The following is a 27,791-nucleotide window of genomic DNA, read 5'->3' on the forward strand; positions in this document are numbered from 1 at the left end:
AAACCATTTTACTATCTATGTGCATCATATAACATCATGTTGAAAACAAATATGCACAAAACTTTAAAAAAAGATTTGGGTATGATTTCCCTTTATTAGATGTATTTCTCTTCATGTGGAGTCATCTCTAAAGTTGTATCCAACAAGTACATTTAATGAAAAATGACATTTAAATCAGTTACATCATTTTCTAAAGATAACTTAGTTTCATTCTTCCAGAAGTGTTATTCTAGCACAAAGCACTAAAATTAAAGTTTAACAAAGTTAACTATACAAACTTAGAAATAAGTGTATTTGCTTTTTTTCTCCTTGCTATATATTTATCAAACTTTTATTGAAAATCTGAGGCAGTGTGATGGATCCCTTCTCAGAAAAGCCACTTACAGGAGTTAAGGCTGTGGATGCTGCATTAAGTTCCCCATCATCATGGCTCAGACTTGGGTCAAGCTCTTGGTGCCAATGTCCTGGCAGAAGTGCTGGATGTCAGCAATAATCAAGTAGGGAACACACTTATAGATGGACCCTTTGTCCTGTACAGCGCCTGACACCCCCTGGGCCCCCTTGAGTTTCTCAGCTTCACTAAAATATTGGTTCTGGCTGCTGAGATGCTTGTCTATGGCATCAAGAGAATATATACCATGGTATTTCTTTAGTCAGATTCCACTGAAGTACTCAACAGGAGCTTTAATGGTGGCAGCCAGGAGGGACCCCAGTATGACTGTGAAGGGCCCCAAAGCTTTGGCAATATAGCTCACACTTTGGATTCTTCCATCATTGATGACAGGAACACCAAAGTGCTGTGCACTCTGATACCTTGTACACTGCTGTTGCTTGGGGCTGCCTGCAGGCCAACACTCCCTGGGTGATGCAGATGGAGCAGCTTCCCATACCCACCCACAGAGCATCCACACCTGTGTCAATGAGGTTCCTGGCCTAAGCCAAGTGTGTGGTGACCAAACTGGCTTCAATGACTTGGAGATTGGGGTATTTCTCTTTGATGTACTTGATTATATTGATCTGGAAGATGGAGTTGTCCTGGGAAGAGTCTAAAACCACTACATCCACACCAGACTGGGCTAACAAGTCCAGCTTATACTTATCCTCATGAAAGCCAATGGCTGCCCCACATAGCAGCTCTTTCTTGGCATCTTTGGAGGCCCATGAGTAATCCCAGTTCTTCTTCAGGTCTGTCTGGGCAATGACGGCCACCAAGCCATCATCTTCATTTGCAGTGGGTAACATTCCCTTCTTGTTATGATGCAAAATTTCGTTTGCTTCCTTGAAGCCTGCAGAAGCTACCACCAAGTCTTTCCTCTTTGTCAGTCTCTTCCAAAAACCAGCCATGCTCTTCCTCCTTGAGAAAATCAATATCCCTCAAGATGATGTCCACTAAGCAACTCATCTGGCCAATATTTGTGATGGGGATACAATGGAAGCCATGCCAGGCTTTAGCCTCAAACAACATTCTGCACACGATTCTTGGGGCTGAGAACGATAGGGTCCATGATGAATCCCTGCTTGTATTTCTTCACTTTACTAACTTTACTGGCTTGAAATTCAGGTCTACAGTTGTGGATGAAAGCAATACCTCCTACAAACGTCACTATGACGGCCATCCCAGCCTCTGTGACTGTATCCATGGATGAGGAAACCAATGGAGTCTTCAGTGTGATCTTGGTCAAAGCAGAAGGTGCACCTGATCTGCAGTGAAGTCAATGGAACCAAGGGAGAATGAAAAAACTGTCTTAAGGTTGTCTTTTTAGAGCTACCATGCTGTGAAGGATGTGCCTCTACTTGTCAGTTGACCATGGCCAACATAGAACACCAGTGTGGCAGAGGCCTCTGCCTTCTGGATCTTGCCAAAATAAACCCTCAGATTTTGTTACTGTGCCATGTGCCCTATGCAGCATACCTACAGCAGAGGTGGAGCTGGCTGGGAGGGCCTCTTATTTCTAATAGGTGCTGAAAGTGGGTATATTTCAGTATTCCTTTATGTTAATCCTATCTTGAATTTATTTGAAGTTATCACACACACGCAGTTATAATCTCAATACATTAAGATAGTTCTTAGGTTCATTAGTCTTTCTGTTGATTCACATCAAAAAATGTTAACCACTTGGAAGTCAACTACATGGTGCCAAATGGTTTTAAAATACTGAGAAAATGGGTGACTTCATTTTTTCAGGTTGACAATCATTCTGAATATGCTAAATCAGATTCCCTTCTTAAACTGGACTGGTTAGTAATGGTTGGATAAGTAGTTTAGAAGCATACATATTATTTAGGACAGAAATAACTCAGACATCACTGACTTAAAAACAAGAATTTCCCTTTCCTTGATCATTTCTACTTAATTCATTGTATACATCTTCACCCTGATAATTCATGATCTGCTTCAACCCCAATGGTGAATCATAATGCAATTAAATTCATGTATGCATTCTAAGCCTGAAAAAAAATCTAGGATTATTATGTTGGGAGGCAAATCTTACAAAAATGATCTTTCCAAATACTAACTTAAACACACTATGTCATATACTCTTGTTCACCCAGGACAGTCCTATTTTATGGCCATTCCTTAATCCAGTTATTAATAGTGTTCCCTTTCAAACTCAAAGTGGTCCTGGCTTGGACTATAAAAGATATAGTCAACTTAATTATAGGTTATATCAAGTTTAAAGATATCTTGATCTTATTAAAGAATATTCAAAATGAAAAGGTCCTTTAGATCTGTGGAGTAAAAATTCAGCAATTCCTACTTTCAGATTTCAAGCTGGAATCACTTAATACAGAAACTTGCACAAGTTGCATGATGTCCCCTTGCCTCACAGTTTACTCATCTGTAAAGGTGGTGATGAAAACACTTATCTCAGTGAGGAATAAACAAAGAAGTGCTAAGCACCATGCTTTGTGCAAGTTCTCAGTACTGTACACAATTGGTATCTCCAGAACACCAGTTTTCACTTTCCTGTTCAACTAAAAAGTATGCCTTCCTCTCAAAAGTAAAACACCAGGAGGTGCTTCAAGATACAGATACAAACCCTGTGTAAAACATTCTAGGATGCTACCCAATGTTTAAGTTGGTGACATTTCCTATTCATCAAAATCTAAAGTAATTTCACATCTGAAGCTCCTAGAAAAGCTCGACTAATCTCTCAAATTTAATGCCTTTTCCCATCATGGCAACTAGGCTGTAACTTCACTGACAGAGCTCTGGTAAATGTTACCAACAACCTTATGGCAACCCCAATTTTTTTAATCCTCATCTCTGCACTATGATATGGCTATTTTTTTCAAAAGCTATACCCTAATAGCTTAGGCTAATTTAAGCTACTTCTCCTTTGCAGTCTGTCCTTTATGTTGACCTTATGGGGAAATTTGATTCAGTTCTTGTCCAATTCAGTTTGTGACCAGAAACGTGGAAAGAATTAAGTTCATGAACTGAGGTACCACTCTAATGTAGAGGATAGATGGTATGGTTAAGGAACAGGAAGACTGCTGCAAATTCAATAGTTCTTTTGCTTAAATCCAGTGGATGATTCCATATTTATTACAGAGTAAAATCTAAACATGTTATGGCAGGGACAGCTTTCCAACCCTGGATCCTTCCTACCTCTCCAGTTTTTGCATGAAACAACTTAAAAGTTCTCCAGTCTTCTTGCTCTGTCAGTTGTGATGATGTAATTCCTGCTAAAATGCAAGCCCCAATACCACTCACACTTCTGGTTACCTTTTAGGTTTTATAAGACATATTTACATGAATTATCCACCTTAAATGTGTGTATGGAGGACGGGAGACAGGGGTCACATTTATATTCAGCATTAAATATGTAGTCTAAATGAAATGCACATACTGATAACTTCAAATTTTCCTAACTAGGTTGGTTCTAAGAAGCAGACACTTCATTTAAGCTAAATTCTGTGATGCTAAATTTCAGTTGGCCAATTACTAGTATTTTGAAGGACCTGTCAATTTATTACTTTGGAAAAGTGATGAGGGTTTTACTATTAAAATGCAGAAGCCAAGGGGCTGGGGATTTAGTTCAGTGGTTCTGCCACCTGCCTCGAAATTGCAAGGTCCCAAGTTCGATCCCCGATACCAAAAAAAAAAAAAAAAAAAAGCAGAAGCCAAAATTTTTAATTAATTTAACTTAAATAATAGATTAAGCAAACTGAATTGCTATGATGCTAGATAAGAGTTTCTGGTACCAATGAGAAAAGAATATTATTTAGTTTCCACTTTCTGGATCAGATCTGCTTTTTTCATGCATTGTGTGATTAGCTTCTTTCTCCAAACAATGTGTGCTAGGAGGCAAACATGTTTCATTATTAAGCCACCTGGATAGTGTGCCTTAATGGGACTTACCTACACACTCTATAAAAGAAAAAATATTCTATATCATCTAAGACCTGAAAAATACAAATTATAAAGGATATTAAACTGACAAAAAGAAAGCACTTCATACAAGACTTTATGCATCTAATTATACTTCAGAGTTATGATTTCTATACCTATCCCTCTATCCATCCAAAAACTAAGCTTTGGAACAACTATTATTCTGGACATATAATCTAAATACATATTACACAAAATTTCTCTTAAATGTCAGACAACACATTCATCTTGGTAATAAACTAATATAACAAAACCACAGAAGACATTGTCAAATAAGATAAACAAGAGTAAGTTTAAAAAAACATTTAGGTATGACCTTACATTCTTATAATCTTTGCTTCTTGATGGCTGGCTTGCAACTTTTATCTGCAAAAATGTTTGTGAAGTTCTTTTATGCTATATGACTTCTGGATAGGAGATTTTATATGAAAACCATTTAAAAATGTTCATAGTTAAACATCCTGAGCAGCACTTAGACAAGCATTCTTACTCCATAACTAAAATAGATTTAGAATTATTTCCTTCTAAAATTATAAATGAGATTATTGCTGATATTCAATATTTACCAAATTATAAACTGAATAAAACATTTCCATGTTTTCAGGCTATAAATTGTTTCTAGGAGGACAACACACTCCAAAACTGTGTGAAAGGGGACTTGATTAATGCAATTAGCATAGCATTCTACCACATAGGAGTATAAATTCTCTTTAGTTGTATATTAAAAAGAAAAACAAAAACTTCATTTACAATAGTCTATGCTTCTTCACTAATGCTTCCTGGAAAATTCATGAGAGAACTCTATTATAAAATAAGATTATGTGCCAAATGCTTCAGAAAATGGAGGTACAAATGTAAAGTACTATTATTATAAAGTGAAATATAATCGTTAAGTAGCAGTGATTTCTGAATGTTAATAAATCTTGCTATATTTTACTCAGTGATATGGAATTTGCAGGCCCGCCCCCCTCCCCATAGTCATCCAAGCAGGAAAGTATGACATTTCAAAACTGCCTAGCATTAAAAAATAAGTCTCTCAATTTATTTGCATTCTAAAATAGAGTCTTTCATCCTGAAATCCCTTTTCCATATAAAATGCTTCTAAGTGATGTACAGGACTTGTCAAGCCAATATAACATTCCCTTTAAAATCTTAAGTTCAATTACTGTTTGTTTTCTACTATTACACTACATTTTGGCAGCAATTGTTTATTGGTCTGTCATTGCAGTAATTGCAACTTAACAATAAACCAGTCTGACATTTTAGGTCTTGAAGATACATACCGTATATATTTCTTTAAAAATAATCATACTTTTGTAAGCAATACTTTACAGTAGACACCTCAAAAATCTACCATAGATGTGAAACTTAAAACGAGAAAAATTTAAGTTCTAAATCTTTATACATATATATCCAGATTTCTATATATATTATATATACATACATAAGTATATATAAAATATATATAATCAGATTTGAAAAATGAACAAAACTGGGTACTGTACATAAATTCTTTTTAAAACTCAAACAATAGAAAACTCTTTAAACATTAAACAATTTTAATAAAAGTTTCTGTACAATGCTAAGCAGTTTTATTTACATATAGAAAATGTAATAGGAGTAGTGTTTGAAATTACAGAACTCCTTAAAATTTCAATGGCAGGTAAATCTGGAAAAAATAACAGCATTCCATTCACAAATATTTTCGAGCAATAAATATGTTATTTATAAATAGTGTAAATTTACATCAAGATTAGAAACAAAAATCACAAATCTGAAGTTTATTCCTTAGTCTATGTGCAATCCATTATCTTTGTGACTTGGCTGTTAATTTTTTTAATGTTTTATTTAGGAACCAAAGGTGTAGCCATCATGGTTTCAAAACAAGACAGAAAAACATAAAAGCAGTAAAAAAGTTTCTTACCTAACTTTCACATTAAAAAAAAGTTGACCAAATAAAGACTTAAAATTTCTAACTACCTTACAAAGAAATGACCAGCTAGGCTAGTATTTTTTCCAAGGAAAATTCTGAAGGGGAAAAAGATGAAAACAAATTCATCAGCCCAGAAATAGAGAAATATAAAAGAGGTTGTCTTCAAGTCAGTAGTCTGTATGATGTTGCCAGTTTTGTCAGATATATACAAAACATGGAATTTTTTTTTTTTTTCCTCTGAAGTTCAGCTGATGAGCTTTGTGAGAGTCCTGGAGCAGGAGTGGTATTCTCCCCTGTCCAGTTGGTTGACACTCCGCACTTAGAAGGTTGCATAGACACAGTTTTCAGCCAGCAGCCTTAGGAGATAGCTACAAAAACCAGTGGTGCAGAACTGGGTTACTTCCTGAATAGCAGAAACTGTCTCATGTGTAATGTCCACGGAACTGTATCAAGATGAGGCGGATGGTAATGGAGGAGCCTAAAAATAAAAGGTAGGTTTATTTTGGTATACAAATTGTTAAAAGTGTTCCCGAGTGCAGGGCTACAAACATAGTCTGTTTATGAAGTCAGAGGAAATAGCTCTCAAGAAAGTTTAACAGCCTGCTGCTACACAATGTAAAAGTAGCATCTCCCTCCCACCTAGCCACTTTTCCTAAAACCATTACTCTGTATACCGGCAGTTCTCTGTACTTCATATATTAATCTTTACTTCATAAATCTTGGAATATTATTTAGTTTACTGTGTTTTTTTTTTTAAGATTGCCTTAAAAGGACTTTTAGAAAAATAATTTAACAAATCAATTACAATTTCACTAGCTACCACTTTCAGGATCTATCAGAGGTAAGTAATATATTCTGTTCAAAATATTCCAGATAATTTTCTTCTTCAAGCAATTTTGAAGACCATTCAAGTGAAAATATCAGGAGCTAAGTTTCAAACAGTTTCTGTTCACATATGTGTGACAGAAAAGTATTGGAGGAAATCAACAATTCATAAATTATGTCTGTTTCTTATTCATAAAGCTATTGACCTGCTAGAATAAAATACTTCCCCCCCTAAGCATCTGCTGTTTGAAATTAAAAACTCTGTGCAATTTGTAAGTATACTTTGATTTCATAAAGTTATATAACATACCAGGAAGTTAAGCTCCATCAAATATTTTCATGAAGTTAATACTTCTGGCAAGTAGAAAAAATTTTTTAAAATACAATTAGCTCTAAAAGCAGAAGTACATTTAAAATCACACTTATGACTCATTTTGTGGGTACTAATAACCTACATATACATTTTATCAATTGAGATCAAATGGTATAAAATATATGATAGTGTTCTAAAGCACATAAGTATCTTAAAATATAGCTCTATAACATTTAGGTTGGTCTCAAGACAAGTGAAAATGATACACGCTAATTTCATAAGAATGAGTATTTGGAGGAGATAGAGGAGGAGATGGTATGAATACACTCTCATGAAGTATCTGACAAGCCAAATGAAATTTTGAATGTTTCATTACCTCCTACTTATCAGATGACAGAGCAAACATTGCTGCCTCTCAACCCAGTTAACTCTACTCACATGTTGGTTTCACTTACTAATGTAAATTGGTCATAGATTTGCATCAGGTCCTCCATTTTGTACTGTTCTAGCACCACAAAATTTTCCAGGTTCCCACTTGTTTTTCGTGCACAATCCTGGCAATGTACTATGTAGGTCTTTCGAGAATTACTCTCATTAGTGACAAAAAGCAGATCAAAAACCTCCACCTGTTTTATACAAAAGAAAAACACATTCAAAAGAGATGATATTTACTATACTGCTTTAGTATAATCATAGAATTCTACTTAAATGGAATTGTGGACAGTTATCTCTGGTTAAGAGTAGGTACTGAAAAACAAAACAAAACAAAAAAAATGTGGATATGTTTAAGAATCTACGATGCACCAAACCCAAAGATATGGTGGTAATACATATTTAGTGGAGTGGCCTAAGGGAATAACATTCTCATGACAAGCTCTGGCTAAGCCTAATTCAACTCTGACAAAGGTCGCCTTATTTTTGTTTTAAATCCAAAAATTAGCATGCAATCAGATGTAAATGACCATCATTTTCCTTTTCATTATATGTGACAGTACTCATCACAGGGTATTGTGTATGGATGCTTGTCTTCCTTCACACACTAGGCTCCTCAAAGACTTTTATTTACATTTCTAGACGATGTCAGTGTCTAGTGTTTAGCCAAACCTCAAAACACACTTGGTTGAGTGAATATAATCTAATTATTTTACAGATGAGAAAACTGACAGGTAAGTAACAGTGAGTATTTAGTTATAAGCTTCATTTTACAGAATATTAAGTACAAACAAAAAGGCATGGTGCTGCACGCCTGTAATTTCAACATCTAGGGGGCTGAGGCAGGAGGACTGCAGTGAGTTCAAGGTCAGCCTGAACTACATAGCGAGACCCTGTCTCAAAAAAACCAAAAGCAAAACAAAAAACAGAATGAAAGTTTATTAATGTGCATTATATGATTTTAGAAATAGTACCTCTATCTTATACAGAGAAATTGAGTTCAATGACTAAGTTTCAAGCAGGATAAAGAATAATTTTGTGGGGTAGGAATCATTCTCAAAATGATAGCAAAACTTAGACATTCATCTTTCTGAGGTATGAACACACCTATTTCCTAATGACATACTTTGGCCAGATCACACAACATTAAAATAGCCTATGAATTCAACTGTTTCAAATAAAGGCAAACAACAAAATAATAAAATTTAAAAATTGGCTTACCCTTAAATTTCTTCAATAACAGAAATTCTCATGAACTCATCTCTTAAAGTCCCAGAGTTCCATTCTTGTGTTGTCCATTACTATGAATGGGCAACAGCATGAACCAAGTGATCTGAGCTAAAAAATTTGTTATCATTCTTCAATTTGTCCCTTACTCTTGCCATTTAATGAGTTGTTTTGCTGATTTTACCTTCTAAATGTTTTTATAATTCATTCCCTTCTTTAATATTCTCACTGCCAGGGTCTAGACAACTCTTACTTAAGACTAGTGCAATAGCTTACTATTTCAGTTCTTTCCAACCACTTTTCTCTTGAAATACACATCTAGGTGCTGCCTGCTCAAATATTTTGATGGCTTCAATGACTTCAGAATAATACCAAATTTCTTAAAAGCATTCACAATGCCCTGCAAGGTGTATACCAGCCACACTGGACTACTCACCCTTTTCTAAAAGTGTTCCATTTTCCTACTCCTATATTCTTCCTATACCTCTAATTCTCACTGTTTTCTAGTCCACTGAAATCATACTCATTCTTCAAGGAAGGATTCAAAGGCTAATACCTCTGTGAGCTCTTATGCTGGTATCACAGAAGGGAAAATTTAGATCATTTATTTTCTTGGTATTTTCATAACAGTAAGTCCAACCACATTCATCATAGTCTCATGTACAACACAATTAGTTGTGTGTATTTGTCTTCTCCAGGAGAATTTAAGCTCCTTCAGAGCAGGCACAACTTTTTTGTTCCTATTTCTCTTACAAGTCTTGGCTGAAGAAGACTGACAAATGTATTGTGAATTGCATCAGAGAGGACTGAATTATCCACATGGATAGAGCTGAACCAAACTACACCTAAGTTTATTGGCATCTGTCTATATCTAGATTGTTCCCAATCTAAATACTCAGATTAAAACTTCTTGATGATTATTATCTGTTAAAGATCTACCAGGCAAATGACTGTGTAGTAGATAATTTTAAGTTCAACTAATAATTAATAAAATCACACATTAAATTTTAATAATACCCAACAAGAAAATAACAAAACTGAACATAATGCCAATTACAGCAAAATGGATTACATAAAAGTGTAAATACATTTTTAAAAAAACTAAAGAGAAATTAAAAGTGGAGAGGCAAGAGGCTTTACAAAACAACTATGGATAAGAACAGTTACTTACCTCGCAAATGCTACAGTAGTGAGCTGGTTCTTCTTTTGTCCGCCCATGCCATATAATTTCTTTCCCTGCAGCAATGAGAGCTTCCCTCAATGTCTGACATTGCTTCAGAGTTCTCAGAAGACAATACCTATTGTAGAGGAAATAATTATTTGTGACCAGCAACTGAATATTTTTAGCATAAAAGATATATGAATTAGAAATAATGCCAAGGGGGAAAAAGAAATAATGAAAAGACTTGGTCCTAATATCTATGACTTCATAATTTTTTTCTTTTGCCAATTTCTCAGATATTTTCAGATTTTAAAATACCCTGCAAATCTGATAATGACAGTATTAAATCATTATTTAGAGTTGAGAGTAAGTGGATCTGAGTATCAAAATATAAGTCTTTTAATATATAAAACAGATCTACTGCTTAAATATTAGTCGATAATTTTGGTTCGTATTTGGGCAAGTTAGTTAACTTCTCCGGGAGTCAATTTCCTCATCCCTGAAGTAAAGAGCCTGAATTCCAGATGTGAGCAGGTATGATTCTAGCAAGGCAGAAAGGTACATTATTTCTTGTCAACACTCCTGAGACATTCAGCAACATCATCTGTGCAGCTGCTTTTAAAACTCTTGAGTCTGTAAGTGGGAAATAACTTAAGGATGGATTTAGTCACTACAGAAAACCAAATTGGTTTGACTAAAGTGCTAAAAGAAAAAAAAGACATTTATTTCTTCATTTTAACTTGAAGATAATATAGTGGAATCCATTTATATTAACACAACTGAACTTTCTTTTACAATGTATACCTTTTCTAAACTCACACTTATGATGCTAACATAGTAAATTCTATTTGTGCTGATTTTCCTATAGTTTGCTTGCATTTCTTAAAATTTCTCATACTCCTGTTAATCTTAGTACTGAGGTTCTCCATTTTAACAGGGAGGCTGGACTAGATGATTCCTAAAATATTTTTCAGCTTCAAAATACAGAGACAATGAAAATGCCCTTAAAAAAAGGAAATAGGTTTAGAAACTGAGTATTGTCTTAAAAGTAAAGGTTTTATTTTATTCATGTTGTCTACTCATTTATTTGCTGCCTGGGACAGTGCCTGGCATATAGTTAAGTGTTCAATATATAAACATTTGATTACTAAACCACTAAAATCTGGAGTTTAAGTAATACCATATTAGCCAGGTATGCTGGTGCACACCTCTAATCCCAGCACTTGGGAGGCGGAGGCAGGAGAATCTCTGTGAGTTTGAAGCCAGCCTGAACTACATAGTGAGACCCTGTCTCAAAAAACAAAAAACATATAAACAAAAAATAGCATATTTATCTTAATTTATAATTCCATGCTATTTTATAAGTTAAGTATTATTATTTATCAGAATCCATGTATATTAATCTCCCCAAGGGGAGATAACTAAAAATATATGTAAAACCTGTTAACTTACTCAACGATACACAATGACAGCAACTTTACAGTTGCAGGCCAACTCCTTATGTATCATATTCAAAAGAATTTGCTCTGAGTTTGGCTTTGGCAACTTTTACATGTTTAACTTAATAAAAAAACAAAATATTGTTTTAGTCTAGACTAGATGCATGTCAAAGGTAGGCCAGCTACTTGAGTGTGTGTGTATGAACAGCACATTTGTATAGGGTGCTGGTAGCTCATAAAAGCAGCTCACAACAAAGAGAATCTTCATAATTTACCTCTGGAGGCACAGATTTTACTCAATGTGTTTTCCAAGCCGAACTTCAAAACAGTATTTTCCTTTAAAAAAAAAAAATGCCTAAAATTCTGCAGGTACTTTTGGAAGATTTTCAAATTTAACTGTGCTACCACATGGTCAGAAAAACAAATTAATACAACAATAAAATAAAAACAGTAATTTTTAAAAAGGAACCAAATATTTGGCATCTATTTGGTATTTCACATACATTATGTCAGTTAGGGACCTTTATGGGAGGGTTATCTCTCTTTTACAAATGGGAAGCAGGCGCTCAGAGACATTAAATTGTATGATGTCATAAAGCTAAAGACTTTTAAAAGCAGAAGATCTCAAGCTTCCCCTCACTATATGACCCTGTACTCTCTTCTTTTTTGTATTTCTTCACCTTCTATTCTTGTTCACTCTTTCTTGTGAAGATGAGATCTTGGGCTCAGTCAGCAATTTTTTCAAAACAAAAGGCCTAGGTTCTGTGGAGTATTATCCCACTGTTTACTCAGTGAAGGAACTTTCACCTCCAATGTTACTATTCTGGCAGTTATTCATCTAGAAAAAGGCAATATGCAAACTTTCCTGTAAATAACAAAGGGATGGAGCTAAGGTTGCTAAGAGCACCCTACTTCTGGAATCAGAGCTCCAGAATTATTTTGTGCGATATGAGCATCTTAGAAAACCTTAGTTTTCTGACAATGAATAACAAACTGGTTTGTCCTTGCTCTTATCTTTGACTTGAATACTGAAATTTTTTTGTTCAGCAGTTGAAACAGGAGGAGAATTTAGATAGACAGAAGCTCTTATGGAGTCCAAATCAATGAGCAAGCCTTAAAAAAAAAAGTAAAGAGATTTAGGGAAAAGGATCCTAGGGAAGATGCAGAATAATAGGAATGAAGCTATTAATGATATTATGTTGTAGTTAAGACAATATGGTACTGGGGATTATGCTGAAATTCTAGGGATAATTTGATTAAGTTTCCAAAGTTCCCAAATGTCAGTGTGGAGACAGATTAAACATGGGTTAACTTAATATAGCCCTTTTAAATTCTTTATGGTACAAATTCAGATAGTAAGAAGTAGGTGATTAAAGGATACCAAGAGGCAGCTTGCCTTGTCCAGTCTCTAACTGAAAGATCCATGCAAGGAAAAGCGAGCCCTCCAAACTTTCATGATACCCATCACTCCAGGGTTGTGTTCTCCTACAGTAGCAGGCATCTCAATTATCAGTAAGGCATCTAATTGTTTAATTTAAGCCAACCACACATGGTCTCAGTCAATGATAAAATGAATAGCTTAAAAACTTTAAGCTCTTAGATGGAAAAACAACCCTAAAAGCAAATACATGATAACCTTGAGAATGTAGTTTTATAATCATGATATTTTGTTTGTCCAATGTTAAAGAAAACAACTATATATCAAATCTAGTGGAATATTAGAAGACCACCAGAACTACAGAACTAAGATCTATGCTAACTGTGGAATGGCTATACTATTATATATGCATAGTGTTGAGAGAAATTCTGTTCCAAAAGGCCAACTGGCTGTGGGCAAACAGTTGAAGAACACCTCATTTATCCATTTGAAAGTGGGAATCGAAGGGAAAAGAGACTTAATACTTAAGTTTGTTGTAATTTACACTTTGCACTTATGATAATATGTATGAAAGAAAAAAGAATTCTTAGTTCAAAAAGGGATCTTATCTAGTTCAGGGTATTCCTAACTTGCCTAATTATAAAGACTCACTGGGTCACTGCAAAAGAGTCCCAGAGTTGTTCTCATAGAGCTTTGACTTTACTGTACTTGGCAGGATAAGAGCCTGGAGACTACAGTGAGACAGACAGCTGCAGAGCGAACAACAGAAGATTTTACACCAAGATTGCCTGGGATCAAATTCGAGCTTCACATATACTTATTTTCTGTGACCCAGTTTCCTAAACTGTAAAAAGGGGATATTTATAGTATTGTGCTATGAAGATTACACATTATATAAAATGACTGGTTTAGCACATGGCAGTTAATGTTCAATAAACAAAATTATTTGAGCTTGACATGTCAAATTCTTAAATTGTTAAAATAATTACACAATTACTAAATTGAAGTTTTCAGGTGAGGGGAGGAGGAAATCTCAGTTTTCACACAGAGGTTGAAATTTGTCAATCTGAATGCATTAAATTTTTAACTTGAAAAAATCATTAGATGAATGTCAAATAAAGTACAATAGTTAACATACTGAAAAAAAATGAAAGATGAAAGAAATTAAAAGATGTTTAGTTTAGATTCTTTTACAGTTTCTTAATGTCAGCAATACTGCTATTTTGGCTGGATATTTCTTTGTTGTGAAAAGTTGTCCTGTGCCCTGTAGAATGAGTTTAGCACCATCTCTACTCTACAAAAATACTAGTAGCTGAGTACCCAGTACCAAAAAAAAAAAAAAACAAAACTAGTTGCAATCCGCCCATCCAAGTCATGACATTACCATATGTCCCCCTGGGGAAAACAAAACTGCCTGCATTTAAGAGTCACTACACTAGGTCCACAAATATTAACTTTCTAAGAGGGGGGTATAATGAAGTTTCTATAATTAACATTAATTATAGTAACAGCTATCATTTATTGAGTGCTTACTCTTTTCTCAAACCCATGTAATAGTCATAAAACTTATACTAGACATAATAATTATCCCATTTTTTTCAGAAGAGGAAACAAAGACGAGTAAATTTAGTAATTTGTCAGTTTCCCAGTCAGTAAATGGAAAAGCCAAGATATGAAGTTGACTGGCTTCCAGACCACTTATTCTGTACTGCCCTTCCTGTAATATTTTATTAGGATATTAAATAGGACAGACTCTAAGACTTAGGAAAATAAAGAAGGAAAGGCAAATAATGAATACACAGTGACTACACATACACAAAGGGCACAGAGAAACTGTGTGAAGCATTCATATTACACATATAACAAGAAAGAACAGTGCCATATAGCATGCTCAACAGAATGACAGAATGATGTAAGAAATTAAGTTTCTGGGGACTGGTTTTCAACCACCTGACTCTTGAAATTTTAGACTTGGTACTGTTGAAATTTTAGAAAATTACTCTAAACTACTGGTTTGTACGTTATTATTAACTTTAGGATGTATAGTTATCTGGCAGATTACTGGGAGACAGAGAAGAGAATGTGTATTCTTAAAATTAACTTTCTGCTTCTCCACATACAGTATGGTACATTCCTGTTAAACCCAATGTCTTCCTAATATTGAACTTTTCAGAAGAAAATGCAGTCCTTGGCATTTTGTTTTTGACATGTTTACTGAACTATTTACCACTACCATGGGGATTTAAGTGGAACTAACAAAGCTGTTACTCTGGAAACTGGAATTTCCAATGTACTGGAAACACAATGCATTAACTTGCTAAGAGACCAACAGGATTGCAACAACTTATATCATGTTTGCTGGAGTTGGTTTTATCTATCTTTTCTATTACACTATTAAATAGTAGGTAGACTATTCTGAAAGCCTGTTACCTACAAGGAAATCTTATCAATACTAATAGTTTTCAGAACTCATTTGCTACACTAACATTCTGATTCCTTTGAAGGATGATCCTGTTAAAAGGAACACTTCAATGATAAAACTTAAGTAATATATGAGTCTTATGAAAGTTAAAGTGTTCTAGCACTTTACAAGGAGAAAATGTGGGCCAAAGTAATATATCTAAAATAGCTAAAAATAGGAATCATTAACATGCAAAGAATAAGGGTTTCTTTCAACACTCCATCAACTTTTTAAAAAAATACACCACAGGGCCAGGGATTTAGTTCAGTGGTTCTGGTGCCTGCCTCGCAAGCGCAAGGTCCTGAGTTCAATCCCCGGTACCAAAAAAAAAAAAAAAAAAAAAAATACACCACAGGGTAAAAACTGTATGCTTTGACAAAGATGGATTAAAAAGTAATGACAATCTCCCTACCCTTGATTTTAAGTTTTAAAGTGCCTATTCAGTGACACACATATTTGGTTCAGTCAGGATCCACTAATGAAAATACTTATGACACAGTTTATACTGGTATGGGGCAGGGGTTTACCAAAACTAAGTATCATCAACAGGTCTTTGTCAAAAATATTTAAATCAAATTATGAGAAAAGACATTCAGGATGTGGAACTTTGCACAACACACAAAGGCCTCCTCATCTTCAAAAAGAAAACGCCATGATTACAAATTAAAAGAGACTAAAACCGACACCATAACTACATATAGAATTCACTGTGAACCACAATTCAGTCTGGATTAGGGGTGCTGTGGTCCAGCGAGACAAGAGCTATGAAAGACATATTTACATAGTTGGGGAAATTCATTCATTTACCCACCCCCTCAGTTGGGGAAAACTAAATGTAGACTATGTATTAGTTGATACTACAGAATTTCCTACTTCTATGGTAAATTTTACCGTGTTTATGTCAAGTGCGGTATTTTGGGGTAACATGGGACAATGTCTGCAACTTTATTTTTCACATAGCTGAAGCAAAAAAGGGGGTGTGCATGTATGTGTACAAACTGGTGAGTAAATGTGGCAAAAAACTTTTCTGATGAATCCAGATGAAGTTACTTAGGTATTCCTTGTACTACTATTCTTTCAACATTTTTGGAAGGTTTAAAAAGTTTTAAAATAAAAGTAGGAGGAAAAAGTATAAACAAGTTAGTGTGGTAGTAATGTGTTATATATAAATTTTACATATTTTAAAAGAGAACAGGATATCTTAACATGGAAAAACTGTCATAGTTGAATGAATTAAAGGAAACCTAATGAATTAAAGTGATCAGTAGCCTTAACTCTCAAGTCTTCCTTAATTCATTTCTTTGTTGATGCCATTTTTGGGATTTTGTTTTTTTGCCTTTTAGAAAAATATTTTTTAGTACACATCTGCAGTATGTAATTATTAAATTCACCATGAGGAGCTGGTACATATATATAAAAAACATATCTTAATTCCCTTTACATACTCTGCCTCCATCTCTTGGTTCCCTTTCCATTTGCAAAAGATCTATCTCCCTGTTTCCTATTATCTATGTTTTATTTCGCTCTTTAATTTATTTATACTTTGGGTTTCTCATATAAGAGAAATCACGGGATATTTAAGCTGTGTCTCATTTACTTAACATTATGGTCTTAAGGTGCTATTCTAATTTAAAAATAACTAAGGTTCAGAAAACTCAGCAGGTACCTGAACAGTGATTACCTATCAGCTTGCTGAGAACTATGAATGTATTCCTCATACTCTCTCTAAGCCACTTCACCCATATACCCACCCATCTATCTGCTTAATAGAAATTTTGACTTAAACCTTATAGGAAGAATTCAAATTCTGGATAAGGCCAGACAAGTTGGTAATCATCATTGTCTACACTCAATCCATTTTCTTTTGTCTTCCTTTATCCCTTAATTTCATTAACAAGCATAAAAGTGCCACTATGTGGCCCAAGCCAAAGTCCAGCAATAAGGATTTCTCTTTTATCTCCAATCACCAAATGAAGTTTATTTTACCTTCTGACCTTTCTTCACCTTGTCTCAGTTGTAGCAATGATCTTCTAATTCATGCCTCTAAATAAATCATCTGCCTACATTTAATGCTTCCTCTTCCTGATAAGTCATCTAGCATGTAAATTTTATCATTATTTAAAATATTAAAAATTCTAAAGGCTTCTCATTAGCAGCTACTGCCAATGTGAAGGCTACCTGAAATTTTTAGCAATAAAAAGTCTATAATCTTCAACTAATATGAAAGCTTTAAACCGGAGAGAAATACTTAAAACCACAAGCAGAAAGAGAAACTTACAAGCTATGCAAAAAAGGTTTGTATTCATTTAAACAGTTAAATTTTAAAAAGAAAGTTATACACCGAGCTTCCACTAAAATTTTCCTAAGGAGTTAGGCTGTGAATTTTTCAAGTCAAGTTCACTGCATTATGAAATGAAAGAAGATAATAAATATTCTTTTGACTCATGCCAATGTAGAAGACCATAGAGTATGAAAATTAGTGTATTTTAATAAAATGGTAAGGATGTAGAAACTGGAAGATTTACTACATGATTTATTCAAATAAAGAACTATAGAAGTGCAGGGCCCTTAAAGACCCAACTTGAACATGCAGAGAAATAAATATAAAAGTAATGTTGACTTGTTTAAAGAAGTATAGGTAATTCATTATCAAAATGATAATGAGGAATTAGTAGGTCACAACAGGAGATACCTCCATTTCTCATTTATTAAATCATCTACTACAAATATAAGTTCATAAGTCCTAATTATAATTATACAAATTTTTCATAAACTTTGCATAAATTCATATGACATTACAACTTGACCTGGAGCTTTTTTATAAGTTTCACTTAGTTCATTAGAGTGACTATATGTTTCACTGTATAAAATATTAATGTGTTTGATTCCAGGATACTGTATCAAATCCTGCTCGGAGGGTAAAATACGTTATAAATGCATTCTATTATCTTTCTGTATCCAAAAAATTGTGAAATCCCAAACACACTGGATAAGAGACCAATGGAGCTATTGTACTTCTTTGATGAGGTCTTTCCTGAATCCTCCCTTCTCTCAGAAGTGTCTTCCCCTGTGCTGGCACACCATTCCTTACCAATAGCTCCATCACTAAAGATAACAGGTTTTAATGGTTTGACTGGTTCTACATTTATTTTGAAGTCCAAGAAGTGACCAAATTCTTTTCATCTAGCACAATACTTGTGCATCAACTCAATCCCCAATAAAGACTTACTAAACGAGACAGTGAAAAGAACTGGGTAGAGTTGCATGAGGTACAAGGTAAACTTTGCTTACATTCTTCTTGGTTGGGCTGAATTACCTACAAATCACACACGATAGAGTCACAGTACCTCAGAACTAAAAACAATTCAGGGAGAGAGTTAAAGAAGAAGACTATGTTTGTATATATTCTCCCTGCCACCTCTCATGTTTTGCTGATATGGTTTTCTTTTCTTTTAAGATACCCTATAATTCATATGCTCAACATATACAATCAATGCTTCATTAAGATAATTCAAAGGAGAAAAAAGGGGGAGGTATAAAAATTGAAAATTCACATTAAAGATAGTTGAAATACCAAATACAGTGGTACCTCTGTTCATGAACTTAATTTGTTCCATGATTCTTTAAAAGATGGCTGGCTACGCATGTTCATACAGGAAAGATGGCCATGGTCGTGTTCAACATCTGATGTAGAGTTTGCAAACAAAAACAAAATTTTGCCAAATACTTCTGTTTGCGAACCAAACTGTTTGCAAATAAAAGCATTCATGAACTGAGGTACCACTGTAGAGTGGTAAAACTAAATAGAAAACAATTCAGGCACAAATCTAAAGGCAGCACTAAGAAAAATGGCTGACAAGGTAAGTTGGGGTCAGATTTGAGGTACTTCACATGCTAAGCTTAAAAATACAGATTTTAAAAGGAAGTTTACATTTGTCCCTTTGAATATTTAGAATAACTGCTGGTGAACTCAACAAGCAAGAAATATTCCATAGTGCGGGTGGAAGGCCATACTGCTGTGGACATGGAGTGAACAGCACATGAAGAAAGTGACTGAAAGCAGAAGGAAGGTGTGGCAAGGGAGAACTATTTACTAAGAATTAGTACAGCTCACAAGCCAGAACAAACCAATACCATTTCTTTTATGAGGGTCAGGATACTAGATGTGAGGAACAAAGTAATAAAGTGGATATAAAAATTTTATAGAAAAATGGTAGTTGTGGGAAAAGACTCCTGTATTTCTGTAACAATACACTCTCCATGCTCTCTTCTGAACCTTACCAAGGTAGCCTACTTCCTGTTCTTAAATAGAAATATTCCCCAACTTCTGTCCCCCACCCTTCCTTTCCTCTTCCTCTCATGGCAATCCCAAACTATAGGTAAAATAACTCGACAGTCAGCTTCTTCTCAACAGCTCTATTTTTTTGTTGTTGTTCATTTTATTTGTTTTTTGACACAAGCTCTAGCCATGCAGTTTAGGCTGGCCTTGAACTCACTATGTAGCCCAGGCTGGCCTTGAACTCGTAGTAATCCTCTTGCCTCAGCCTCCCGAGTGCTGGGATTACAGGTGTGTGCCACCATGCCTGGCCAGCTCTATTTTATTGGCTTCTCAAACTTGCACCAAAATGAAGTCTTGTACCACAGATTCATCCAAGAGCTTTCACATAAGACAAATATGGTTTCGAATCCTAACTCTACCTGGAACCAATTCGATGACTTTGGGATGCTGTGAAGAATAACTGATATAGTATGGGAAGTACCATGCTCAATACTTGGCTAAGTATCAAGCTCAATTTATCAACCAGCATTATTACTATACTATCTAGAACCCAGACTTAAAAACTCAAAAGATCTGTGATTCATTCTGTTCCCCTAGGAAGCAAAAGTTACTGTATTCATTTAACAGCTAGAAAGATCATTATCAAATCAAAATTAGATCATAAAGTTAACAATCCCACCAAGAGCTCTCCACTAGAATAAGTCTTTCAGCTTGGTATATAAAGCATGATCTGCTTCTAGCCAACTCTTACAACTCTATCTTACTCTGCTATTCATCATACATTTTGTGCTCAAGCCAAAATACACACTATTGTCAACATATATACAGTAGAGTTGTATATACATTGAAGTTCATGCAAACACATTGTAAGGAAGGAAGTCAGGAGAAGGGGCCAGCGGAGTAGGTACTAGGGAAAGAATAAGAACAGGAGATAACTTAGAGTATACATTTGCTTTTCTTCTGGAGTCAGAGTTCACCTGAACCTTTCAGAGTGTAAGCAGCTTACTATAATGAGTATGATTACAGTAGCTGAAGACTGGCATTTGTCACACAGCATGACTTTTCTACAAAGCCAACTATTTTGCCCAGTATTCAACTGAAGAAAAGAGATTCATTCTTTCACTGGAGGAAAACACAACTACGCTGACTTAAAGAGACATGGTATTTTTTATACTATTTATATAATAATATAATACTATACTATTTATAAAATAGTATAATACAATACTATTATACTATTTATAAAATAGCATTTTGTAGTATTTATACTATTATTCATCTATTTTATAGATGAACTGAGGCAGTTTTTTTATTGTGCAAGAGTTTGGTTTTAAGCTGGCTTTAGGTGCTATTCTTTTCTCCTCTATCTCTGCATTTCCATCCTTTACACAAAATATGTTCCTTCCTAGAACGTATAACTTAAAAGGACCTCTTAGACTTTGTGGGCTGCAAAGATTCCAATGGTTCCATCAATATATAGTATTTCTTTCAAGCTATTAATTTATATGTACTAATAGAACCTATACCAGATACTTATAAATCCTCAGTGCCTAGCCCTAGTCTTGCATTCAGTCAGCAAATACTTATTAAATGAAAGAATGGGAGCAATGTTAGCTGGTGAGAAGTACATTTTTAGCAATGGCTGAATGACTGCATTTTACAAAGGAAGCTTCTAAAAGCAAGGCCTAAAGGTCTGGACTTATGATTAACATTTTCAACTGGTATGATGACAAAGGGAACTTGCTAATTGTATCTCTTAACAATTCAACCTGGGAGTGCAATTCTTAATATAATGAGGAATACAACCAAGATTCAAATAATTAGATATTTTCTAGTGTCAGGTTAGATGGAGACTAGATAAGTATATAAGTGTATTTTAGTTTTTAAAAAAGTACTATATAAGAAATAATTTTATCGTAAGTAATTCTAAGTGGAAAAATATCCAAATTTTACATGTTCAATTTCAACACAGGACAATTTTATAACAAATACAAGTGTTGATGCCCAACATTTCACAACATTAAGAGGGGCAATGATAAACTGAAGAAGACTAGAAGGATGACAGGTATGAGGGGGTGAGGTAAGGAATGGAAAAGATAACAGAGGTAGGTATTGTTTAAATTGTGGAAGATCAAGTTAGGAAGAAGACAAAATATTGGCAATAGTTTTTCTGTGGTTCCTTTTTCCCCTTATTCCATCAGCTAATCTATGAGGCAAGTCTGTGAAGTTTAGCAATAGTCTGTAGTTTGACATCTTTTCTCCACGTCACAGGCAAATCTCTGTCCAAGGTGGTCTGTACTATTGCAATTACCCTTTGGATATCTAACCTTGCCCCTTGGAATCTATTTCCTAAAAAGGAACCAGATCCGTTTTCTTAGGTTGAAAATCGAACTTATTCCCCTCCCACTTAAAATCCTCTAATGATGATCTGTTTAGAATAAATACACATACTTCCTACCTATGTTACCTTGCCCACACAATTTTTGTTTAAATAAAATTTTGTATTTATGTCTAAAATCACTTTAATAAGCCAGGATTACATTCAAAAGATAGTACTTTGAAAACAACGCACGTTGACCAAATTAATATACCTGCAGGAGAAACATTTAATCTTAGTAAACATTATACAAAGACTAAAACAAGTCTTTTGAAGACCTGATCCCCTCAAAAACTCATTTGGGGGCTGGGGATGTAGCTCAGTGGTGCAGCGCCTGCGTGGTAAGTGCAAGATCCTGAGTTCGATCCCTGGTTCTGCCAAAAAAAACCCCCCAAAAACAAAAAATAACAACAAGAAAACCCCACCTCATTTGGAGTATACTGCTTTATACTCCAAAATCAGGTTTTGAGGAGATCAAGTCTTCAAAAGACACTGATCAAATAACTGGACAATACTGTACAACTTCTTTTCCATTCACAAAACATACCAACAAATACAGAATCTAAAAACTTACAAATAATAAAATTCAAAAATAAAGGACTCGTTTGACTTTATTTAATCCATTATTTCCCATATTTCTTTGGCCAGAATTCCCTATCTTTTGGGGGCAGAGCTAGTAGTAGAAAACACAATTTAGGGAAATACTGCTGTATAACAGCATTGTATGAAAATATTGCCTTTAAATAGATTTATATAATAGCTAGGCTAGAAACTGTGAAACAAATAAGTATCTTTATATGTATTCATACCAAGGTACTAGATAAGAATTTATATAATTAAGAGTTCAAAGCAGCTAAGAAAATGATTAAAAGATGGATAATTTAAACAGTAAAATAAACATTTTAGTTAAATTCCTATATTAATATTAACTTAATTTTTCTGTAACTAATTATTTTATGATGCTATTTTTCTCTCAGTTACTAAAAAACACCTTTTAATATTAAAACTAAAATTCTGGGAAATCTGGTGGTTCAGAGAAGAAATGAGAAGCACATGGATGTGAATCTACTGGTTTAAAATTATTTATGCCTTTGTTCCTTTCTGTATCATAGTGGGCTATTTAGAAGGGAAGTTTTTTTGTTTTTTGTTTTGAAACAGGGTCTTACTTAGTAGCCAAGGCTGCCCTCAAACTTGGAGCGATCCTCCTGCCTCATTCTCCCAAATACTGGGATTATAGGCGTGTGCTACTATGCCTCACTGGGAAAAGTATTTTTAAAATGTGGATTCTCATATTACATTTTGCTAGACTTCTGGACTATTTTGTTTAAAATGTTAACATAATTCTACGGGTGGTAAGTATTTAGTATTTAACATTGCTCAAGAAAGAGAGGGACTACAGCAGTTTTGGAAAACACTTACTTAATCATTTCAAAAAGCTTTGGATCTGAGACCTTGATATTTCGTGCCATATTCCAGGAAAGATGAACCATGGGTACTATTGACTTCACACTTTGCAATTTGTTCCATTCGTACCGTTCCACTGCCAATTTATACTGGCAGGCTAGGAAAAAAAAAAACAGTTATAATGCAACCCAAAGTATCGAAAAATACAGAGATTATCATTATCACCCTTTCAGGTGGTATCTTCAATATTAATTCTGAAAACTTCAAAACATTACAAAAATAATTTTTATATTTTATAATATAGTAATAATAATAGTAGAAATTATAAAGAATGCTTCCTATGACTATGTCCCAGGCATTGTGCTGAGCTAATTTCTATCCATTATCTCATTTAATCAATGTCATCACCTTACTAATTTTATTATTTCCATTATACAGATGAAGAAATGAAAGTCTAGAGAAATTAAACAACTTGCCCAAAGATACAAGAACCAGGTCCTGGTCAGAATCCAGGTCTGTCTGGCTCTAAAGGCCATATTCTTAACTTTAAATCAATACTGCCTGAAGGCAAGCATAATTCAAACAGATTTTGATTGATAGGGCTACATACATGACAAATATGATAAAAGAAAAATCGGAATGAATTTCTATTTCTACTCCCTCCCATAAAGGGTTTCCTGTATAAAATAAAGCACTCCAAAAGTTATAAAAGTATATCCTCCATGTACATAAATATATAAACTTGTTATCTGCTGAGATCTATTGTGTTATATTGGCATTTGTTAACTTTAATTTCTCATACTATAAATTGAAATTTTATGCAAAGAGACACTTATCTTTCAATATTTAGTGAGTTATGTTTCAAGGGGAAAAAAATACACGTATCAGACATAAGCCTTTGTAAAGTAAACTTTTTTAAAAGCATATTCTTTAAAATACCTGTAAGTGGACCAACATTCCAAGCAATGTTGTTGCACCAGCCAATAGCCTGAACCCAATGCACAGTGCCTGCATTTATCCACACCAAATCTCCAGGTCGCTGAATAAACCTATATACCGGAACATTTGCTTCATAAAGATCTTCCAGGTTGGGCCACCAAGAGCCCATTAGAAAATTCAAATTATTTCTGAAATAAGAAAAAATAGTGCAAATGGATGAGGTACTTTAATAAGCTCCTTATAAAACTGGAAGAAACTGTCTAAAGTTTTTAAATAATGCTCATTCATTTTAATGAAACAAGTACTTGGCACAATTAAAAACTGCTATATTATATAGTGTGAAATTAATTAGTTGAGTACTAGATTACATATCTAAAGATCAGGATTACTACCTCAAACTGATTTTTTCAAAGATCTAAATGAAATCCAAAGCTACTCTGAAGTAACATTCACATATTTTAAATTATAATTTCATTTCAATAGACTATTTTTGATTGAACGGCTCTCCTTAGAGTACCTAGAAATCCCTACAAAGTAAAATGGAAGATGGAAATGACACCAAGTTATTTAAATTTAAAACTATAAACAGGAAAACTATTGCAATTTAAGTACTAAAAACTTCGCTTGGGATCTGAGTGAAAGGAAAAGATAGAAATGGTCTCTACTGCTGCTCTTTCAAATTTAAGGAAAAAAAGGGAGTTAAGATGTAAGCCGAATAAAACAATGCACTTTAAAACAACTTTGTCAAAAATCACCACATACATGGATAAATATCCACGACTGCCACCACTATTACCATTACCATGACCAATATACTTTGGAAAAATGCTCATATTATTAAGTTTCTATTTTAATATCTGGCATCCTCTACATAGCACCTTTTTCCATAAAACAATTTTAGAAATTTTAATTAACTACTTCAGATTTTATATTTTTGGGAAGAAGAACTTGGAGAGTAGAAATGTTCCTTTCCTTAAGCTCTAAGAAATAATTTTGCGTCTTGTCCTAAAGTATATGATAAAGTATACTTTGAAATAATTTTTATTGGCTTAAATTTAATTTTATGTCTCTACCAAGGGATAGCCAATTATGGCCCATAGCTCTATTGCCTGTTCTTATAAATCAAACTTTTAGAACACAGTGTCCATTCATTTACATATTACGTCTGCTTTCTATGTTATAATGACATAGTTGTGACAGAGACCACAGAACCTACGAAGCCTCAAATACTTATTATCTTTATGAAAAAAATTTTTGTCAACTCCTGATCTAAACAGAACCTTAGTCTTCCTCTACCCCCTCAAAAATTACAAAGCTACTCTTTCAAAGTCTAGAACACACTGCCAATGGCAGCCCAATTTCAAAGGGATTAGGAATGGCTGACTGCCTGTGATAAAGCTAAGTAGATATAGGCCAGAAAAAGTTGTCTATAAAGCAAAAAATGATTACAAACATAAATTCTAGCTCTATTTCCTCCATGTGTTACCATCACAAAATTGGAGAAAACATTCTATCCAAAAGCAAAGCAAGGAAGTGCTGGGCATGGTGGCACATGCTTATAATCCCACCATTCAGGATGCTGTGGCAGGACGATTGGGAGTACAAGGCTTGCTAGCTTGGGCTACATGGCCATATTGAACTTCAGAGTGAGACCCTGTCTCAAAACACCAAAAACACAAAATACCCCTCCCTAAACAAACATTTTAGCAAGCAATCCTAAATAACCAACTGCAACAAAATCATAAACTTGTCAAAAAAGCACCGTTTATTCATATATTCTAAATAGGATCATTGCAAGATGTATTATTTAATATCATAAACTGCACATAGTATCAGAAGTAACAATCTTTATGTGAAAAAAATTACAGTAAAATGCTGGGGCAGCAAAGTGCTCCTTCTCCAACTCAGTTATTAAATTTATCTAACCACTCACACTAATTTGATATTTTTATTATCCTTAAGCTCAAGCTTTTTGGACATCATCTGCCTATTCTAATTATCTTTGTTCCCAACACACCTCTCCATTTAGACAGAAAACAAAACTATACCCTATAAATAGCCAATTCCTACTCAGAAATAATGAACAGGGATCACTGTAGTGTAGCTGCAACAAGGTAACTACTACCTCAAAATTTAAGAAATAAAAATGTTTCTGTAATGCAAGGTAGATTTCCTACATATTTCTTTCTCAGCTGCTACAAGACTGCAGGCTCATATAAGTACAAATTATAGATTAGGTTAGTTCATCAGTACATTTGAAACTTTAAAATTCCCTCTTTGGTTTTCTTACATTGAAGAAAACCTATGTGGAAAATAGTGAAGGCAATATCAGATGATTATCTCTTGTCTGTGTACAATATAAAGAAATTTTGTAATTTTTTTTGTTTTTCAACTATGATGCAAATGCTAACTAAATGCAAATATTTACAGTAAAGATCCTTAAGCCAAAGTAAGAAATTACAAGTTAGTATGTGGAATATATATACAATTAGAGTAACCTTATATGTATATGTTGTGGTGTCCCCCCACTTTATCTAACTGGGATGGGGGTATAATCTGTTTTTAATTTTTATCCCAAAGTAATTTCCTATGTTATTACTAAATTAAAATATCAAGTGATTACATAATAGAATACTTTTTAGAAAAAAGAAATTAGGTTTATCTAAATAACTAAATTTAAACTGATGAAATTTTTCAAAGTACACCTTAACAGAAGACACAGAAATAAATGAAGGCTATTTCTAGTATTTTAAAGAAAGGGACTGTCAGTTCCACTATATATATTCTTTCTTAGATAAAACAAAATCTGAGGTAGTTAATTTTGTAAAATTTCTTTACAGAATAAGTTTCTGGTTTTAAAAAGAATTTACACAATGATGATAGGGCAAAGAGTAACGGTCAAGCTTGAGGGTGCTCAGCTACCAAACTTCCACCTCCAAAAAGCACTTAAAATAACATAATTTTTCTTGGAACATACATATCTTTCAGATGTGCAAGTATGTATGCATCATTCAAAAAAAATAAACTATTAACTCAATCTTTTTATCTTCTAAATTCATGACTACTACTATTTTATGAAGTAGTTTCATGGCATCTTAAAGTATTTTCAATAACATACTAGGCTGGAATCAAATCATTTAAAATAAATTTTCTGATGAATTGTGAGTGAAAATTGGCTATATATCCATTAGGATATCCAGTTTGGTAAGTTGTCCTTTTATAATTA

The 27,791-nt window shown here is 34.1% G+C and overlaps 1 protein-coding gene and 1 pseudogene across 10 annotated transcripts in view; both read right to left on the bottom strand.

Annotated features, from left to right (window-relative positions):
* Nucleotides 1–389: 389 nt before the first annotated feature.
* Nucleotides 390–2,811, bottom strand: LOC101723609 (inosine-5'-monophosphate dehydrogenase 2-like; annotated as a pseudogene).
* Nucleotides 2,812–5,937: 3,126 nt separating this feature from the next.
* Nucleotides 5,938–27,791, bottom strand: part of Kdm6a (lysine demethylase 6A) — a 213,940-nt gene continuing 192,086 nt past the window's right edge. For 7 of the 10 annotated variants that reach the window (XM_021249581.2, XM_004871536.4, XM_004871537.4 and 4 more), the window contains 5 exons: nt 24,566–24,753; nt 23,642–23,783; nt 10,298–10,424; nt 7,923–8,093; nt 5,938–6,807 (listed from right to left, as the gene is read on the bottom strand). In XM_021249581.2, the coding sequence (XP_021105240.1) occupies nt 6,778–6,807; nt 7,923–8,093; nt 10,298–10,424; nt 23,642–23,783; nt 24,566–24,753 (658 nt within the window). In that variant the 3' untranslated portion in view covers nt 5,938–6,777. Of the gene's footprint in view, nt 6,808–7,905; nt 8,094–10,297; nt 10,425–23,641; nt 23,784–24,565; nt 24,754–27,791 lie in introns of all 10 variants that reach the window. The other 3 variants (XM_087189831.1, XM_004871535.4, XM_087189830.1) reach the window with 1 other exon arrangement.

Source organism: Heterocephalus glaber, unplaced genomic scaffold (genome assembly GCF_053883595.1).
Source record: "Heterocephalus glaber isolate CG9 unplaced genomic scaffold, H.glaber_assembly_v1.0 deba00001547, whole genome shotgun sequence".
NCBI classification, from domain to species: domain Eukaryota; kingdom Metazoa; phylum Chordata; class Mammalia; order Rodentia; family Bathyergidae; genus Heterocephalus; species Heterocephalus glaber.